Raw genomic sequence first — 21,151 nt, forward strand, 5'->3', positions numbered from 1 at the left:
GAAACAGATGGAGTACACTGGCTGTTAACCTCAGTATAATGATATCTGCCTCGTCTTTATTTATTTATTTCTTGCCCTGACTTTCAACTTTTAAGAATCACAAGTTAGTGCATAATTCATTACCAATTAAAGTGAGTGACCACCAGCATTTATTTTTTTCTCTTTGAAACACAAAAATCCTGGCTCAAGACATTAATGTGTGGGGTAAAGGTCTTTTTTTTTTTTACAGTAGCAAAATCTAATTTAGGAAAGTGCATTATTGATTCTACCCATTTGTCAGAATCTGCAGTGGTATTGAGCTCAGCATTGCCAGTAACTAGAAATGTAATGTGTATATGAAAAAAGCCAGGTGCATCGAAATTATCACTAATTTTATTAGAATTCAATAGACATTTAGTTTATTTATTTCTATTTTAAGATTTAAATGTTGCCTTTGTCTTCACCTTGATGAAAATTTATTGAGGAAAGGTAACGCTGTAAGGATTTATTTAGTGGTCTGACCAAGTTGCAAAGATTGAAGGCAATTTTTTCTTAGTGTGTAAGATGGAGTTACTACCTAAATTGCTTGGAAAATGAACTCTAAGGGAAAGACTCTATCCCCTGCCCCGCATCTGCAAAATACTCCATAACCACGACTGACCCCAGTTTATAACTGAGATCCTAGAGTGTATGTTAATAGCTTTTACTGTCAATGATTTCAAAGAGTTATGCAGGAAGATCTAGTCTCCTCCACCTGATATTTTACTGGAAACAAGCTCACTAGCTGTTGAAAGCCCTTTCCCTGTGAACTGCTGAAACTGCTGCAATAAAATGAGTGGTTTGACGACAATAGTTCTAAGGTTCTTGCACAGCCTCATGAGACTTGGGAGAGGATTATTGTAAAATTAGACACTGAAATCTGTCCTGTTATTTTCACCAAATCAAGTTCCATTACCTGGGAAACATCATTTAAAGCAGAGTCAGAAAGCCTCACAGATGATCTGGTGCAAGAAGTGAGATTATGACCCACTTTATTTACAGAAGTTGGTCAGGAAGTCTATTACTATGACCACCTGTTTGCTAAGGTAGTCAGATGAGCTCCTGCATCTCAAATCTAATCTTGGTCTGGTATAAAATTTCTGGTTCCTATCTAAGCTTAGGTACCAGGTTGTCTTGTATATATAAATAGAGTCTTCCATCTCTGCAGTTGTCACAGAATGAGCTGTTCCTTCAGTGTTCAACCCTTGCCATTGAAGCCAAAAATCTTGTGTGTTATTATAGTTTCTTGCTTCCTTTTCTGCATTAAACCCTGACTTTTCACAAAGCAACTACCAGCCATCTGGCAATTAGGACTCTTCAGAATCACATCATTAAGAGAGAATATCATATTCATATCTCACCAATTTCAAGATCCTAGAGATAATAACATAAAACTGAAGGAACACTGATTGTCCATAACTGAAGTGCACCTGAAGTGTACAAGCGTCTAAGATGCTACAGTGCCGAGTTGTAGGCATGTTACAGAGACACAGAACTACTTGCATCATTGGATGAATGAATCAAAAACCCTTGAAATGATTATTTTTTTTCCACAAAGAATTCAGTATTTATACATATTCAGTATTTATACATAACAAACCTAACAGATGTCTGAAACCAATCAGAATGCTTTGAGATGCTTCCAGGTACACAGACTTCGTGAAGCACATGCTACCTCATTCTGCCAGCTATTAAAAACCCCAATTTGTTTATTTTATGTTCACATAGGTAAGGCCATCAGTAATTTTTGTTGTATTCCATAATACACTAATTTGCATTTTTATACACAGGTATCCATCCAACAAGACAGGCAAAACTTCCTACTTTACAATGAAGAATTCTTCTTCCTCCTCTATTAGCTGCTAAGCTTCAAGTGACTGGTTCCAGGTTACTGCTGAGAGCAGGTCCTTGGAATAAATCACCTCAGACACATCTCACAGAGGCACTATGAATAAATCCAAAAGATCTATGGATCTAGGGTGGGGGTGGAAATCAAAGCAAACCCAAAACCCAAGCAAAAATAAACACATGCACAAAAATAACCTTGACTTTAAATCCAAATCAAATGTTTTTCACTTTATGGTGAGTTAACCTTCTTCCCAACTGAACTGTTTATGCCTGTACTTTTTTCCTGAAGTATTTGATATCTTGAGAAAGAGCATTAAAGAACTTTTAAATCATTAAAATGAGTGAAAGACAACCAATTACAAATTTATGGCATTTAATAATACTTCATGCAACTACCACAGCGAGCTACTACTTGTAGAAACATAGTGATTTAAAGATGTCAACTAATTTGCATACATGAAAAGGAAAAATACAAAATACACAAGACAACAGAATTCAATGAACTCTTCTTAAAAAATGTTAAACTTCATATTTTTCCTGTTTAAACCATAACCAATTGTTGAACTGATAACATAAGAACAAATACTGTCTCAATTTTCTTTCACACTGATTGCTTTATGCCTACTGGTTCCCTCATTTGTAGTTACATGGACCATCTCTCCACTTTCTATCATGTAAAATGAAACCTCCTGATAATTAAGAACAACAATATTTATTGTGCTCTTGTAGCTGAGTAAAAAAAAAAGGAGGAAATCTTTACTTTGGATCAGCAATGTTCTGCACATCTCTGGCAAATTTCCTGTCAACACACCAAGATAAGAACTTATTTCTAACCAGCTCTTCACCCAGAGATCCCACTGGTTTCTAAAGGATCTATATATAATTATATATATAGTTACAAATATTTAATTTCATTTCCTACTCATTTCCCTGAACAACTACCCCAACTATCTCCACAAGAAAGACATTCACCTAAATATTTTCCAGCATCTGGAGCTGGTTTTGCCCTTGAAGAGTAGCAGGATGTGGAAGACCTCAGCACACTGTATTGCTTCAGGAGATCAAATTCACTTTGCAAAACCTCTGGCAGATGAGCTATATAACTTAAAAGACAGTTTGTAAGCAGTCAGAAGTGATACCTTTAGCTCAGGCATGTTTATTATAAGCTGCATAGGTAGTTTAACATCTGGGTCCCTTGTATAGTCCATGGGCACAACGTTTGGTGCCATTTCATAGTATCGGCCATGCAACCTGTAAACAAGCAGAAAAAACCAGCCAATGACCAATTTTAAATAAGCAATTCTATTCATACAACAGGCAGGCACAAATTTATCCTGCAGCTCCAATTATTTAGTGCACAAGTCTGAGCCCACCAAATTCCCATCTTTTTGAATAAAAGAAGGCTTTGATGTAGTATCCAGCCTAACTGCTACTGACACCAACATGTAACTTGAGGAGCATAACTAAGTAGTAGTTACAGTTTAAAGAATTTAAAAGCCAGCATGCAACTACAACAGTATCCTTGGGAGATCTTACTTCTGAATTTAAGAATCCCTTTTCTAGTCTATGCCTCCATAACATACCAGATTTAATCTTGCTGTTCTAGCTGTGGCTGACATCAACATTCCATTTCACATAGTTTTGTTTCATTCTTGCTGCATCTTATTCCTCAAACCGTATGTTTTATAGGCAATGAACAACTGGGTTTTTCCTGAGTTGCAACTCAAGCATTCAGAAAACTAGTTTCACTCTCTAAAGCTTACTTATCATACTGACAGTATTATGTTATACTTTTGTAAGGGAGCTGGGAAAAGAAGAGCCAAAGGTCATGAAACACATGGATGCTTCTGAAGGTGTAGAAGCTGAATATCCGTAAACCATAAACCTCAGTCTCACACACAACATGGGCAAAGACTGCATAAATGTTTCTACATTACCTCCAACTGCTAATTGAATTAACAAGTGTTAATCCCACCCTTTTTTTGCCGTCTGCAAATGTTCTAGTAAATAATTACAAAAGCATAGCCCCAAAGCCAAGAGAAATCAGCCATATGTAAAGAAAACATCAAGTTAAGCAGAACATAAATTTTAAAACTACCCTAGCACATTTATACTAACTGGGATGCTCATTCAAGCTAGGAATAGAAACACTGCAAGTAAAACAGGTATCTAATTCAAACTCACTCCAATTTGGAGCTCTCAAGCTACAGCAAGAGATTGTCTAGCAAGTAAAGCATTACCTGTCTAGAACCAGTTCATATACTGGAGAAATAATTCTGCTGATTCACTAACTTTACTGATTCTAGTGATGCCTCATCCTGAAAAACAAGTGTCTGGAATCCAAGACTATCAAGTAACAGCACAAAAAGGTTGGAGAGGGAATACCTGTACCCTTGTGCTCTAAGTACCATGTGCTCAAAGGTAGAGATCAATGTATTTAGCACGAATGTATGACTTGGCAGTCCTCTACGAAACACCATATGTGTAAAAAGAATAGGAAGGAAGACTGGGTAGCTGCTGTTCACAGAAAACCTAGAAAATGGAGTGTTCTACAAAATATATTTTTTTATCACATGTGATAATTTTGTCTTAAACCTAATTCATAAACCACTTAGAACAGAAAGTGGTTGTTTTGCCATGTCATATGCACTAATAGAGTATTCAGGTCTGTCATTATGCCATGTCCTGCTTATATGTATTTAGAAGCTGTTATTTAGTGACTTATTTTAACAAAAAACTCCTGCCTGCTCGCTAGGTATACCAACAACTGTAGAGGTTAACATGCTTTTAGCAGCACAATTTAAACAATACAGGAAGCAATTCCTCGACAACTCCATCTTTCCAGCAACCTGGAGCCCCACAAGCAACTGAGCCATTTCAGATTAATGTGGGGAATGAACCTCAAGAGCTACGAGAAAATAATCTACAGGCTTGTCTGTGGTCATGATTACAATGAAGAACATGAACTACAGAAACATATTTTAACTGGATCTTAGGAAATTAATGTCTTCACATGGTGCAACAATATATTGCCCCAGACAGGAAATTAAATATCCACTGATCTAAGCATATTTCAGTTGCTTACCACAGCTCACCCTGACATTTCATAAATACTGTGTAATTCAAGATACAATAGCCATTTCCCACTCCAGAAATTGATCTCTCTCTTGTAAACAGCAGCTAAAAAGATGCCCCTAAACACAACAGAAAAAACCCACAGCTTAAAAGCACTTAAAGGAAAGCAAACCTTTCAAATCCAGTTGTCATCAGAGGCTCTCTTTTAAGAGCTAGATACTGAAATGGTGTTCTAGCCTTAAGGAAAATAGAGCATTCATCACTGCAATGCCTGGCCATTGCAGGCAGCATTTCAAAACACACTAGCTGGCAATGTCTGCTTATTTTAACTGCCAAGATTTTCTTCTCTGCTTTCTCTAGCATTAGACTTCTTTGTCTTTGCTCTGTCTCCTCCAACAGGACTATGAATACAGACACTGAGCTGGGCATATTAAGGAAGTTCTCCATAATGTCTTTCAGGAGAGACAGAAAGGCTTGGAATAAAGTGGTCTGTGATTCATAGTTTACTAAGTTTATTATATTTATCTAAAAGGCAAGGTATGAAATTTCTTAGTTCCCAATAAAAAACAAACTCTTAACAAACCTCATCTGTCAAAAACCAAAACACTAGGTCACTTTCTTTCAGGAAAGAACATATGACAGAAGTCTAAAAATGTTGTGGAAAGAGTCTGTAACTGAAATACAATTACATCACATCAGCTGCTAATAGCAACACAAGAAACAGGGCAGCTCTGACAGCCTGCACTCCTCCCACTATCTCTTCCCTTAATTCACCAAATTGCTCAAAGATCTGGAGGTATGACAGCTTTCCACCTGAGTGGATTTCACACTAAAGCATCCAAATGAGTCTGTAGGAAATGGCTATGATCCAACTACCACAAACTGAATTACAGCAGTAAAATAGTCTTTCACATGCTTTTACCTGCAGCTCTCTGTGATAGCCCTATTACACACCATGATTAGCTAATATCACAGTGAAAAAGGCCATAAGATGTCTCTAGCGTAGGATCTACCAGAACTGCAGGAAAGAATGCATTGTGCTGGTGAAAGACACTAATGCATACTGATTTGCAGCTGATGCTGCATCGGCTGTAGCTCCCCATGGATGCAATTCGAGGTGCACCTACTCTCTTGTCTTACAGTGCTACTGTTGCAGATGCATAAACTTGTGATCTGAGAGCTGGGGAACAGGTCCAGACATATCTATAACCATAAGTCTGCCACAGGAAGTTTCCCCAGCTCCAAGAGGAGGTTATTAAATCTGGAGACAAGAAAGTGAGTAGGGGCTTTCACAGCTGCTAAAATTGACAAGCAGAATACTTTCGGGGTACACATGGTAACTAAGGCATAAATCTCTATGCTGCAGCAATTCCTCAGTAAATTACTGCCTCCAATGCTTGCAAAAGTTTAGAACAGTCTATTATAGAAAGTCCTCTACCATACAAAGGTGAAACCACAATGACTAGAAATTTGGTGCCACACCTGAAGGCACCAGCTGGGAGTGTTGGACAGAAAGTGGAGCCCCTTGTCCTGTCACTGGGCTCCATATTCATAGCACCTTCCATGTCCCAGGTCTCTCAGTCTTTCCTCATACAATGGATTTGCCAGTCCTTTATCCATTTTAGTGACTCTATGCCAGTGTCTAGCAGTTTCATCTCTCCTCTCCACTGGGGTGCCCAGAACTGAAGACAACGCTCCTGTATTCCAGATTCCATACATACTGACATGGACAATGATTTTGTCCTCACCTGAGCCTAGAAAAACAAGTGCAACCTGACTAAAATAGTAAAAGGAAAGTTTTATGGTACAAGAGATGCAGGAACTGACTAGAGGCCTTTATTTTCCAGTCACAGAGGACAGAGAAAGGTTACTGGCAACAAGAATAGAAACAACAATTAACAAGATCAATAGCAGATTCGGAAGATGTTCTTCTTGCATGTAGTTTCTTGCACAAAACCTCAGGAAGACTCCCAAGGGTATCAAGTTCTCCCAAGCTTTACTCTCTCAGCAGATGCCTTCCCCCCCAACCTGTGAATATGAGAATTTTCTCTTTCTGCATATAAATCCCAAACTTCTTTTGAAAGACAGGATGTATCAGAAAGACAGAAGCCATGTTCTAACCCCTTCTCCCTCCATCTTTGTAGCAGCATACTCTACAGGGAGATGCATCTCAAGCAGTTTGCTGTATTTGCTCCCATATAAGGCAGGCTTCCAGACATTAGGAAGAAACCATTGCTCATCTCCCCTGTTTAGGTCTCAGGCAGATTTCAGATTTAAAAACCAGAATACAGATGGATTGACTAGAAGGGTTTCTCTGCACAACACCTTTCACCTTACCTGTCAAAAACATGTTAAGGCACAGGCAGAGAAGAGAATGCCACAGAATTACTCATTATTGTCTAAAAAATAAAAAAAAGGTTCAAAGATGTATTGACTGTCCAGATGGTGCCCAGCTTGGTAATTTAATACCAAATCCCTAGCTAGGTTAAGGCAGTCTCAAGCTATACAACTTTAATTTACAGATTTTGTGCTTTTTGGCTAGGACAGACATCAAAGAACACCTGCATCCGAATGTGTATTTGCCAAATTGTAGGAGTCTACAGGGAGAAAGAGAAACAGATGGGCTGGCTAGAGGAGAAGCACGATTACTGGACTAAGAGCTTGTCTGATATGAAATCTGAGCAGACTACAAATCCAAGCAAGAGAAATATTGCCTTGCAAGAGGCAACTCAACTGTTTGTTTCCATTTGCACTGGCAAGAGAGACACGTTATATAAACAGATTCATTATCCATAGCAAAGTGTTTTTCCAATCACTCTTCATATGGCTTTCTCCCCGCCCCCCCTTTTTATTCTTGATTGTCTTTGCTGGATGTTTTCTAGTAGAACAAATATTTTTTAAGTGCTGATACCCAAAACTAGACAGGCTGTTCCTAACGACGTCCCAACAATGCTGTCCAGAATGGAATTCTCCCATTTTATATACAATGCTGAGATTAACGCACCCTAGAACTACACCTCCCCTCTTTTGCAACAGCATCAGGAGGGCTGGTGGGCTCTGTTTGTAAAATTAAGCTCACTGTGACTAGTTCAACTAAGCCTCACCCCATTTTTTTTGCTGCACTGCGTTCTGAAACTGCCATTTTTCTCAGTTCTTATTACTTGACTATGTACATTTCCTGTTGCTCATTTTGGATCTAATAATTTCTTTAGTATACTGAGTGTAGTAGAAAAGACTAATCTTGATTTTCCTAGCATCTGCAGACCTCTTCACCTCAATCTTCTTCACCACTCTTACAGATTTTCTAAGTATTTTCAGTAATACCTCAGCCAAGAGGTCAGTGTACTTATACAAGGAGAGAAGGTCTAACAAACGAGGGACATATGAAAGATTAAGATATGTTGCATCTCTCTCTTTTCTCTTATCCACAGGAGTAGCCACTTAAAAGAGAAGATGTGATTTTAACAAATCCACAGGGATTGCCTCTAAGCACATTCTAGGCATTAACAAACTGATTGTCTACCAGCATGTTCTGGCATCCTTCCACACACCAAAGTTATGTCCTGAAGTTACACATGCTGGTATGATTTTAATGCTCTCCTGAAGAGCGAGGTGAAAGCCTTAACACACACATACCCCTACCAAAGAAATCAGTAACAGCTCTAAACATTTGTCAGCTGTCCTATATGTATTTTAGATAATGTTTGTAGCCTGTGATAATACAAATGTCTACATTATCCCAAATTCTTTAATATTATCTTGCTCTGGACTCATGAGTGAATCCTCTTCATTGTGTTAAGCACTGCTCAAGATTAACCATCTTTCATAAAGACTTAAGAGCATATTTAGGTTTTCTGGAGATAGACAACCATCAAACACCAATAATGAGCAATGGTTTCCATTTTCCTCTTTCTCCAGGCATGGCTGTCTCTACTTCACTCTGCACCTCCCAAATCTATTTCCATTATTCTGTGTTCATTTCTTCTTCACCTTAAATTCCCACATTCTACTGTTCCCTTTGCACATTGTCCACACCCAATCAAGAGAACGTGTCCTTGACTCCTTTGCAGCCTGCATTTATGTTGACTTAAGCTGATGCTGGAACCAAAGGCTTACACACTCAAGTCAGGCTAATCCAATCTAACACCTTACTAGTACAGAAATTTCAATCTTACTCCTCTCTCCTTCCCTCATGTTCAGCTGCATTTACTCACTCTAGTTTTTGTGCCATCTTTAGCACTCATCTGATCCCTAAGAGAGCTGATGGAGCTCATTAAACTAGCAGAAAAAACATTTGTGGTTGGTTGAGCTACTTCTCCTGCAGGGACAGACCACTTTCACCTAACTGTAATCTCATACTGGTTTACATCAGTTAAATCAATCTAAATTGGAGCTGCCATATGCATCCCTTCATCCTCACGTACAGAGCTGTGTCCCTTCCCTTTTGTCTGGGTTAATGCTCAGGCAAATGGATGGTGAGCTAGCCAGGATAGGTGACTTCAGCCAAAAAGCTATTCACTTTTTTTTTCTGGCAAGGTTACTGCTTGCTGGATTGTCTCACTGACCTTTACAGCTTCACAATAAACTCAGCTCAGCCTGAACAGAACTGAACCTGCACTTCTTTCATATCACATCTGACAGCATTCTGCAGTGCATGAAGAAATGCACAACCCTAACTGCTTCTCTCGTAACCAAAACTGAGACATGCTAAATCATTAAGTGCTAATCAGTGAAGGCTTCATAACACATTTTATTCTCACCCAGCAAAACCTCCTCTTAAGACATGCAGAAATACCTTGATTGTACTCTGCTCCTTACTGTTTAAATACAGTAAACCAGTGATACTGATTGTGTTACTGTTTGCAATATCATAAACTGATTATGGACAGAGGTTCCCAATAAGCAGAACCATCACACTTTGAGGGAAAGGCAGAAGAGGAAAAACAATCATTCCAAGTGACTATTCCTTCTCACATGACTTTAAACCTTTACAAACCTACTCCCATGGTTTAATTCTTCTTAGCATTTTACATCACACAAATATTCAGCTTTGCATTCTGTACTTTTCAAACAGAGCATCTATTTTTCACCACCCATTACACTAATCTCTTACCCCCCAGAATATCTATATTTCACAATCACATACCTGGCTTCATTTGGTTTCCTCACAACTCAGAAAAAAGATTTAGTCACTTCCACATAAATCAAAGGAAAAAAATTTAATGCCATTTACTTACCGAAGGATTTCTTTCCGAGTGAAGAATGTGCAATCCTGTTAAAAACAAGAAGTATTGTTGTACTACATTAATGTGAAAAAAAAAACAACTGAAAATAATTATTCTTCTACCTTTTGGAAGAAAACATAGATCTGGCAGAAAAACATTAAAGATGCCATTTGTGTATCATTTGCTTTAGATTCAGAAAACACTAGACACTATAAAATAATTGAAATATCCTAAGGACTCCACAGTGGAACAACCAGACCAGAAAGAAAATTAAATCAAAACAGTGAGGAATAGGCAAAAAACATTCAATAAATGAATACAGTAAAATATAAGTAACAAATAAATGAAGAAAATTATCTCCTAATTTGGAGTATTCTTCTCTTAAAGACCAACTGATTTAATAATGAATGTCATGTACTTATTCATTAGTTATGAATGCTTTTGGCTGGCAATTACTTCACACTGTGGTCACTTCAGCAAAGGCTGCAAGCTCCCACACGTTAGGAACATGGATAAGACAACCCCTGCTCCAAACAGCAGGCAAACTATTCAGCTTTCCCTGTGCTCTCCCAGATGTTGAAATAACTTACTGGAAGGCAAAGCAGAGCTGGTTGACTATGACAGAGAGCTTACAAGCATTCAGAATGGCTCAGTAGTGGGAATGCTGTATGAACATGAGTATTTTGCTAGAAGGATTCACACTCTTCACAAAAGAATCATACTATGAGCAATGAAATAGTTCGCACTTCATGTGCTTCTACATCAGTCACAAACTAGTTATATTTTCAGGTGCTGTTAGGAACTGTAATAATCAGATCCATCCCATTAACAGAAATACCCCCTAATCCCCACTATCTAATAAATAAGTAGGGCAAGTTATGCATCCAAAACTGGGAACACCGATGGCAACAAAATGATCAATTTAGATCATTGTTCAGGTGAAATTCAAAGAAAATGTATCTCTTAGAGCTAGTGGCTGATGAGGTTGTACACATGGGAAACAAAACCCAAATCACAAAACTCTTGCTGATTATCCACCTCCCTCAGGCCCAGGCGATGTGGCAAGGCATTTGCTTAAGAATTCAGGTCTTAGTTTTCCTCCTTCAAGGTCAACATATTTTTAACAGATCACATTTCAAAATCAACTAATGACAAGATAACAGCATCTGATTTGGTAAATGACACTGAAGAGTAAATACAAGCAGTATGACTCTTCCAGTCCTGCTCTTCCATCCACCAGCAAAAAGTGTTTCTTTTCTAAGCTGAGAATCAGTCTGCTCCTTCCAAGAAGGGGCCAGCAAACAGCAAATGATCACAACTACCAGAAACAGTCAAAGAGCTTGTCTTGGGTATCCAGGTATGCCATCAGGTTTGCATGGTATCAATTATTGAGTTTGCTTGCTCCCCTTCATATAAAGTGGCAGAGAAGAAGGTCTTCCTTTAGTGTATTGTGTAGCGGAATAGTGTTACAAGGCACAATAGGAAGCACCTTGTGAGCTGCTGACACTGATGTCACATTGTCTAGAACTGCACAAAGTGAAACAGGAGCCAGATGATTAAGTCTTCATTAATTCCAGCACATGCAACACTTACAGTCAAATTGTCACTTAAGGATGCTTAATTCACTAAGGAAAGGCAAGTGCAATCTCACAAATAGCTGTAATGCCCTCAGTAGCAATTGTCCCCTAACTATACAGGCCCTGAAAAAGCAACAGACAGAGTTACATCACTAGAAACCTGACAAGTAATTGACAAGCAAATGGAGATGAAAGATGAAAAAAGAAAAGTTATCTTTTACCTTCCAGAAATCACACAAAAATGCCATTGCAAGACACATTAAGAGGTCAGATCATGAACCTTGTTTGCTAAAGGTCCATGTAATTTTATTTGGTTTTAATCTGAGTCATCTCATGTCTGGGATGACAAACTCTATTGTCTGGCTTTAAAAAAAAAGAAAGCTTACAAATACAATCTAAAATGCACTGATATTGAAGATGTTCACAACCGAAGTAGTTGCAAGTGTCTGCCTGAACACTGCTACTGACTGCAGCATTCCAATTATGCCTGCCAATGACATGCAATTGTGTGTTAGAGATGAGCGGTGTCAAAAAAACCCAACACACACAAATTAAAACACAAAAAGCCCCTTACAGTAGCTTTGCAGATCCACTAGCAGAGGTCTTAAAGCTATTCAGAGTCAGAGGGCCACAAACTAATTGTGGCCTAGCGAATGCTTTAGATGTGCAGCGAGACCACCACCTCGGAAGTGTTTTACCATTAAGGAGCCTGCCTGGGCCCAAACAGACAATGTTAAAGCCATGCCTGGAGGCTGTCTGAAAAGGAAACCCAGCCACCACTAGTGCTTCTCAGCGTCTCATTTCTGCCTCTTCCTTTAGGCAGACTTCACACCAGTGAGTAGTATAACATGAAGGGAGAACGCTGAAAGAAGGAATTAATGTGTGTAGAAACTAAGCTAACCAAAATGGATTCAACTCCAGCTTGGATAATTTCCTTTAAGTGGCTTAGAATACAGGATAGGTAGTGATGGGAGAGGAGATGAAGCTAAAAGTGATCTGCTTTTGTTGACAGCAAACAGGTGCAGGACTGCCTCTTCACTTTCTTTTTGAAAGCACCACCTTTAGCTGGATAGAAGTCACAATGGAACAAGGGTCTGAACAACGTAATTGTATTTTATAGTTGCTGGAACTCCAGCAATTAAATTCCAATTTAAGACTTGTGACCAAAGGAAAACAGAGGTGAATTGTCCAATTTTCATCTGGCTACTTCATTGATACAGAAAATACACAATCATAGCAATAAACAGTAAACTAACAAGTTCAATTAATTCCCTCATAAGAAAAGGTGAAGTGGGTCCTGGAAAGCATTTGTCACTTATACATATGATGACATTCACCTTGCTTCCAGTCAGAGGTATCATAGAACACATCTGCTATTATATGACCTGTATTTGAATTTACTATGAACTTAAAAAACCTCTTTATTCTGTCTGGACACTAAAACCACTGGGAGCCCTGCTAGAAAAGCACAAACTAAATACTCAAAGTTTTCCTACTTCTAACTAATTCTAATATTTCTGACAAAAATTTATGCTAAGAGTCATTATTTTTATTTCTAATGCTACACAATGGCCTCAACAACAAGCAACAGGAGGCCCCTTTGTGGGCTTTAGGTTATTTAGAATAGCGGCTTTGCCGTCAAACAGTTCCTGCTCCAGCACCTGAGAAAACATGTGCTCCTCCTTTAAGATCAATGTTCTCATTCTGTGATTGTGTCTTTAATTAAGTTAATTAGAAGTCTGTTACAGAAGATCATTGCTGGTTTTTTGGAGGCAAGATAACACTTAACGAATCTCCAATTATCCACTTAGCTTTATTTTATCTGCTTTGCTGGACATAAAGTTAACAGAAAATTTCCCATTGACTTCAATGAGATCATTATCTTGCATAATGTGACGGTTCTCAAATACAGTATTTAGGTGGTTTAACTGGTCCTTAAAATGTTTTGCAGAGACGAGTCACATAGCTGAGGCCCTTTGGTTCTGTGGGTGGCTTTGTTCTTGGCTCCAAGTCACTCATTTTCTGCAAGTCACTCAACATTGCTTGTGAAGTAGGGTTAATAGCCTCTGCTCTTAAAATTTATCTTATAGAAGCACAGAATGTACAGGGTAGCAGAGTTCTATTTGATTTCTTGTGTCAGGTGTATGTAGGTTTAGGACAAAACAGAAACAGACTGAAACATGGTGATCCACTACCTTCTCCAACAGTTAGTAAGACCTCACTGCAAACTCCTAGTGCAGTTCTGCTTTATGTTTAATTCTACAGAATTTGAACAAAAACCATGATAACTATACTGAGAATGCTGATACTGGACTTCAGACAAAGTGTACATACAGAGTGTAACAAGAGGTATGGCTCCAGAGCCAGACCACGTGTCATTTGTTCTGTTAGATCTATGGCCAACAACAGCACAGCGTGCAGTTTATGAATGGCAGAATCTACTGACTGAAAGATCACCACTTTTTACTTTGGGAAACAAGTATCACTGGGCATAAGGTACAGCTTTCTAATAGAACTCATTTTACATAGATGAGCAACACGCTTCTTGGCAGAAGAGATGGAAAACTGGAGAAAGGAATAGCAGAATCAAAGAACAGCAAGGCTCAAGAATGCAAAGCCACTGTGAAATAGTACTTCTTAAACCCATTAAATGCATATTTCTCCTCTAAGAAAATACATGTAAAATTTTATCTTTTTATGGCTAATTTCACAGGGGCTCCACTAGAAACTCTTACAAACAAGGAAAGAATATAAACCAGTCTTATCAATTCAAAAATCACTCTGAATTAGAAAAAGTCTCAACCAAAAGCCAGCAAGCCACAGACAAAGTAAACCAATGACTAATAGGAATTTTGACAATATCCTCAAGTAAAAGAGATTAGATTCACACAGCTATCTTACCGAGTAGCTTTTAATACAAGCACTAAATGCTGCAACATTTTAAAGTATTAACATTTTAAACAAATTATTTCAGAGGTTTCATTTTTTAAAATCACAAATTATCTTTTGGACTGTACTAAAAGCATAAAATGTGTGGGAGAACATTTAATCAAAACCATAAAAACATCATCCTATGAAGTAACAAAAAAAAAAACTCTAAATTAAAAGGTGCTGGGAAGAAGCAAATGGATTTTTTAATCAGATCTATTTTATTAATTCTATTCTGATAATTTATGGAAGCAATACTTTCATTCTAGTTAACACACAATTGAGCCTAGCATAAGGATTTATGCAAAGCTGAGTCAGCAAGTTATTAATGTATTTTCAGCACTGTATATGTATGAGCAGCTACTAGAAGTCAGCGAGACTAGCACCAGCCCTTAAGTTGCGAAGCTGTTCAAGTACTTCAATAAATGCAGATTTAAACAGTAAAACAACCCTGTCAGATTTAGTATCTGCATTAATATCAGTATTTGTATATGGACTTTTATCTTTAAGAACGTTGGTTGCTTCAGAATGGCAATGGAGATTCTACCATCCAGCCTATCTTTATTTGTAGTCACATATATTTCAGAACTACCGTACCACAGTTTCAGGAAAAATCTGCAGCTAGGAGAGCCAGTGCATTTATTTACACTGCAAAACAGCAGTGAAACAGTTAAGACATTAGCAAGAGCTGAGGAGCAAACTCTCAACAAAATAATTTTGCTCAATTTATACAAGCACCAAGTGGTAACATGATACTAGAACCCAACTCAAGGATAATTTCACAAAAGCCTTGCTCTGTTATTTTGCTGCTTAAATTTGCACATTAACAGCAATACTCTACCAAACTGAAAATACTTTTCAGAGAAGATCCTCATGAATGCACTTTTTGTATTCTTGCAAAGGGCTCATTTTCATCAGAGATCCTGACTAACTCAAGCACAGCTTTTTAAATCAAAACATAGCTTGATGACCTAGTCTGACTTTTAAAATGGCATTTCTTGACAAATCATAACGTAACTTGTTTCATCTGACTTCACATAACTCTTGTGCAGTAGAGTTAAAATCTTATCTTGACTGGATTTTTGTATTGAAAAGTTAGCTCAGTAATAGGTAAATTCTTGTGTAAAAGAAGCAAGTCATTATTTCATATTACTATGTGTTATTGCAATAGTGCCTATAAGATAGCCAGGATAAACATTAGTTTGTTTTGATGCTACAGGAAATAGTGTAAACAATCCCATTAATAAACAAGCTCAAGCAGAAATGGCTTGCAATAAACCCATTAACATCTCACATAAAATAGCAGTGCGTTGTGTCTATTCAGAAAAAAAATTAGAATCAAACTTTTATCAAATTCAGACCACTTATCTGAGTAGTCCCAGTAAAGGCAACAAGATTAATTGAACAGTGCAGTACTTTGTCCATGTCCTAGCACAGCCCCTATGCGTTTCCTGCTTAGTATAACTCTCCCAGTCAGAAATGCAGGGCACTGAGGCCAACATATGGCTCTGATGTTGCATTATCATATACTTGCATTTTCTATTGTAAAAATGTACAGAAATATAAAATGCCTGTTCATTTTCTTTTCTCATTATGAGACCTGACCTCCAAAGCTGTAGGTAACTTGTAAAAGCTTAATTTTAGAAAGTTCTTTGATTTAGAAAGACTATCTCTTTCTTGCTGATTAATACTTACCTGTTCCCTTGTCAGAGCTTGGTTAGGTTTTGCATTTAATGTTTAAAAAAAAATTAAAAAATATAAAATCACAAAAACCCAAACCAACCAAAAAAAATCTGTCATGCATTCTAAGGAAGAAATCATCCCCAGAATGCCTTTTCTTACAAGGCCAACTTTACGTGAGGTGAATCTCAGTGAGGAAATGAATGTGTTAAAGCCTGCTTTCCAAAACATTTCCCTGAGCTTATGAAAATTTATAAGCTGTCAACTAGAACACTAACTTAAAAATAGGTGATGCCATCTTAACAACAGCAGACATGACCAGGTGTTTGCAGCTTTTTAGCCTTTAATTTGCTTCTACCTATTTTTTTTGGGGGGGGAGGGAGGGAAAAGTCCTGTTATGCATCCCTTTTACAAACTGGCCACCCATCTCCAGACTTAATGAAAAGCATTTAAAACACTCAGCTGTTAAAACACATGGAGGTCATCTTGAGGGGGACCAGATTTACAAATATTCCATTTAAAAGTAAAGGTTCTGCTAAAAGGTGACTGTTCGACAGTTTGCCTGCCAAAAAAAACATATATATATCTTTACACATGGGCATTTCAGAATGCTTTAGACAAATCAAATCAGGTCAAAGTATCTCATTCATATAATATTTTAATGATCTGAGATTTCTGTATGCCAGCTCTTCAAGCGGGTCTTTTTTCTGCTGCTTATTCTTTACTCCTGAGAACCAAAGCCACTTATATGTGGTTTTATTGTACTTGAAGGATATTCATTTCCCACTTTTCCATTGCAGTGTTTCCTATGCTTAACAAATGCTTTTAAAAATTGGGGGGGAAAAAAAAAAAAAGAAAGAAAGAAATTTCACTACTAAAGTAGCATTTTAGGTTCAGAACAATTTGTGTGAAAGACAAAAATGGTGGAAGTTACAGATAACACAATGCCCAGAAATATGTTCAAATAAAGAAATTATAAATCTAACCATGACTAGAATGAGGTTGTGGACTGCCTTCTAACAGACTTGTGGCAAAGTAAAAAAAGCAAAACAAAACAAAAAGAAACCCAGCCATTTCACAATAAGGATTAAGCTGACTTTTTTGCTTCAGCCACACTGATACTGCCTGACTGCACACTGGGGTTGCGGGCATGCATAACAGACTGTTGCAAAGAGGACCCTGGTACAAAGTGGTTTACCTTTGGTCTGAGGACCTGAGAACCCAACTGCTGAGTCAAAAAATGAAAGACCTGCATTTTAAAACCTAAGGAACTATTACCCATTCTCCCCTTTTCTGTTCTGAAGGAATTCCATAAATGACAAAATGAGAGTTGAGATAGCAAATTCCAAGTTAGCTCCGGCTGTATTACAGCAACTGTGTCTTGCCCCAGAAGGCAGTGGAGAGGCAAGAGCTCTGTGTGGAAGGCTACTGCAGCAAGCTCAGAATTTCTCTGTTTAGAAGATCCAAGAGGCATGCAATAACTAAAATATCAGAGGCAAATCACTATCAGATTGAGGACTTCATCTGATTGCTCATTCCATGAGGGCTAATATTCCTTCCTGACAAATTCTGGAGGCTGTTGTCCTGAAATTTGTTATTGTATTGTACTTCCCATACATAATGTGTATATTACTAGTCAAAAACTATCTAACACTAAACTAATGAACCACAAGTGTGCCTGTAACAGAGAAATCCCGTAGGCTGGCACAATCCACTGGGCCTCAGTACTGCCAGGCTTTGAGATCAATTACCCAGCATTATGAAAGGCAGGGGCTGCAAAAGCCATTAGAGAAAGGCAATTTTTACATGAAGAGTAGTGAATTAGGGATGACATTTCAGCTCTTGCATTTGCCAGTTTATGCCATGAAGATAACATTAATTGCATTTGGATTTTGTTTTGTTTCACTGCAGTTGGGCTCTGTTCTGTGTTCACTTTTATTGGTAATAGGAAGACAGACACCAGTGTTTTACAGATCCTTCCCTCTTGCCCATCCATCAGGATGTAAAAAGGTTTTTTGGATCTTACTAAGTCTAAGACAACTAACTTAGACTAATGTATTACAATGACATACTGCTGGCGAGATGTGTAACAAAGCGGGAATTAAGCTCCATTTTCACATTTCCTACCATAACAAGGAAAAGGCTGGGAACTTACTAAGAGCATTTACTTTATGCCTTATTTTCAGGATGGGTCAACATATTCAAGAATTCTAGCATATATTCCTACCCTGACTCTCCATGGCTGAATATCTACACCTTTGAGAAGTCCATGATAGCAGTAAATTGGGGTGGTGGGGGGAGTAGCATTTTAAATCATAGTGTTTAGTGCAAGAGCTTGAGTTACAGATTCTGAAAATAAAAAGAAGGTTGTTCACTTTTGCATGCATTGGATTTGTCCCTTGATTTATCAGGAGATAGAATAAATGGACATTTCCTGCACTGTTAATTTATCACTTCATATAATGGAAGAAAGCAATGCAGCCAGTCCTGTCTGTATCTCACAACGTGTCAGCTGTCTCCTGCTTCAGAATACTTCTATTCAATATGTTGTCTCATGGTATTGTCAGAAACTTCTCCAAGATGCCCACTGTGCAGAGAGCTCGCTGCAAGCCACATCAGTAAGACATGCAGTATGCTGTAATGTAATTGAAAGCTGGGAAAACTATTATATGTTTTTACCATATAAAAAATTCAATTGATGCGAGGTAAATGAAAGAGTGTCAACAAGATATCCCTGGAGTTAAAATGCATACTTCTTGTGTCAAGGTAAGAAACTGCCATCCAGGAGTGGATGCAAGCAGAACGATACCTATTCTAGAATTACAGTGAGCATATTTCTGTTACTTATCATTAGAAAAGTTAAATAAGACAAGATCTTTTCTGTTTGATCTTTTTTTGCCTTTCCCCTCTATTGCCAGCAAAGGTATCAGGGAGACAAAAAGAGGCTATTGGTACACTTTCCCTTTTATGAAACTCTCAATAGAAAGATTCTACTGAAAACTCCCATTGTCAGCTAGTCACAGCCTTTATCCTGCTTCCTAGTCCAGACACTGAGGATTTGACTCCTTTCCCCGAATCGAAAGAAGGGTATATTCAACAACCCAGTCCTAAAACACTGTTACAATTGCTGGAAGGAACCACAGAACACATGCATGTAGGAAACAAGCAAAACAAACAAAAAAATCCCAACCACCACACAAACATGATGACTATTCTTTTCCTTTCCATAATGAAAAGTAAGGTGTCTTACCTGGTAGGCATCTAGCTGTTCATCAGTAAATATCGTTTGCTTATTACCCATCTTAATTGAGTAATTCTTCCTCTATGCAAATGCATCCCATTGGAAGCAGCTGGATTCCTCTGTATTGTAGGCATTTAGAGCAGGTATAATCCAGCAATGTGCTGAAAAAATCCCAAAGCCTGCATTGAACTGGTTTCGACTGTACCTCTCCAAGAAGCGAGGACGCAGCACTGGGAAATCTTTGCAAAGGGTTCAATGTGCCGGGAAAGAAAGCGTTAAAATCCCGAGCCCGTATCACCCAAAAACGGTGATACCATTCTCCCGTTTTACAGATGCTCTCCCAAGAGGCGATCGGAGCTTTTATTACACAGACCCAGAGCAGGCGGTCCTAGCAGCCTTAGCTCCCTGCTGCCCCGCTGTGCGCTCGGCAAGTGCAGGCGCTGCTGCTCGGCACCTTCCCGCTCCGGAGCAGCTCTGCGTCAGTCCGCGGCGCTGAGCAGCGCAGCCGCGCTGCACCCCCCACTGGCCGACCCAGCGGGCACGGCTCGGCCGCGCACACGGGGCGGCAGCGGGCTCCCGGCAGGTGTGAGCGCAGCCTAGACACTGCCTGCTTCTGGCCTGTGCCCTGCTGACAACCTTAAATACGGCTGAGTGGAGACGTCGGGATGCCCAGCGTCCGCACAACATCACCAGAAGCCGCAGGGGCTCCCCAATGAACCCTTACGTCTGCACCGCGGCTGTCACCAACCCCGATTACCAAGGATGCGAGGTCACTGACAGAGGTGCCAAATTCCCAGGTATGCCATTGAAAGCGAGTGTTCCATCTCACACTGATTAAATAAAAAACTATCAGGAAAATGAAAGTAGTTGAAATAGACCTCAATCTGACTCCTTTGGCTCAAGCGAGCGGAGCTGGAAAGTTAGCACAGCCTACAGCACAGGTAGAAAAGAAAGTACCACCAGAGGGCTCACAGTCCAGTTTATGAAGGAATACAATCCCATCCCGTTTCCAGGAAAACTGAACTAAATAAATAAATAAACAGAAGAACGTGTAAGAAAACTGTAGCCAGGAAAAAAGAATAAATCCATAAACAAATGCATACTACCTAACATCTGCAGAAGGACAGGCACTTGCAACACTGGCAGGAGGACAGTTAGAGTATCACAGTACCACTAAGGTTGGAAGAGACCTCGAGGATCAAGTCCAACCTGTCTAGACCATGGCACCAAGTGCCACGTCCAATCTCCTCTTGAACACCCCCAGGGATGATTGAGCAAGAAAGGATGGGAACAGGGAGGACAAATCTGCTAGGACTAAGTTTCTTTGGACTGCTCACTTCCTGTTTGTACACAGAGGAATGGGAGAGGTTTAAAAATATCACATAAAATTCCTACTTTATCTACAGCTCTGCCAATGATCATTGTTATTGTTGTACAAGACAATATGTTTAATAAAACACTTGGAGAACATCTGCTTTTTACCTACCACTTCTAATGATCCTCACATTTTAAAGACGACTCAAATACTGGTTGTTGAGGATTCTACTACACTAGCTAGC

General features: G+C 38.8%; 1 protein-coding gene across 2 annotated transcripts in view; it reads right to left on the bottom strand.

The window, feature by feature from the left end:
* Window positions 1–21,151, bottom strand: part of CIB2 (calcium and integrin binding family member 2) — a 38,102-nt gene that overhangs the window by 13,034 nt on the left and 3,917 nt on the right. Inside the window, exons 1-3 of one of the 2 annotated variants that reach the window (XM_009911507.2) lie at window positions 19,602–19,859; window positions 10,179–10,213; window positions 3,006–3,117 (exon numbers count right to left, since the gene is read on the bottom strand). In XM_009911507.2, coding sequence (XP_009909809.1) covers window positions 3,006–3,117; window positions 10,179–10,213; window positions 19,602–19,652 — 198 coding nt within the window. In that variant the 5' untranslated portion in view covers window positions 19,653–19,859. Of the gene's footprint in view, window positions 1–3,005; window positions 3,118–10,178; window positions 10,214–19,601; window positions 19,860–21,151 lie in introns of those variants that run through there. The other variant, XM_054168960.1, reaches the window with a different exon arrangement.

Source organism: Dryobates pubescens, chromosome 17, assembly GCF_014839835.1.
Source record: "Dryobates pubescens isolate bDryPub1 chromosome 17, bDryPub1.pri, whole genome shotgun sequence".
Classification (NCBI taxonomy): Eukaryota; Metazoa; Chordata; class Aves; order Piciformes; family Picidae; genus Dryobates; species Dryobates pubescens.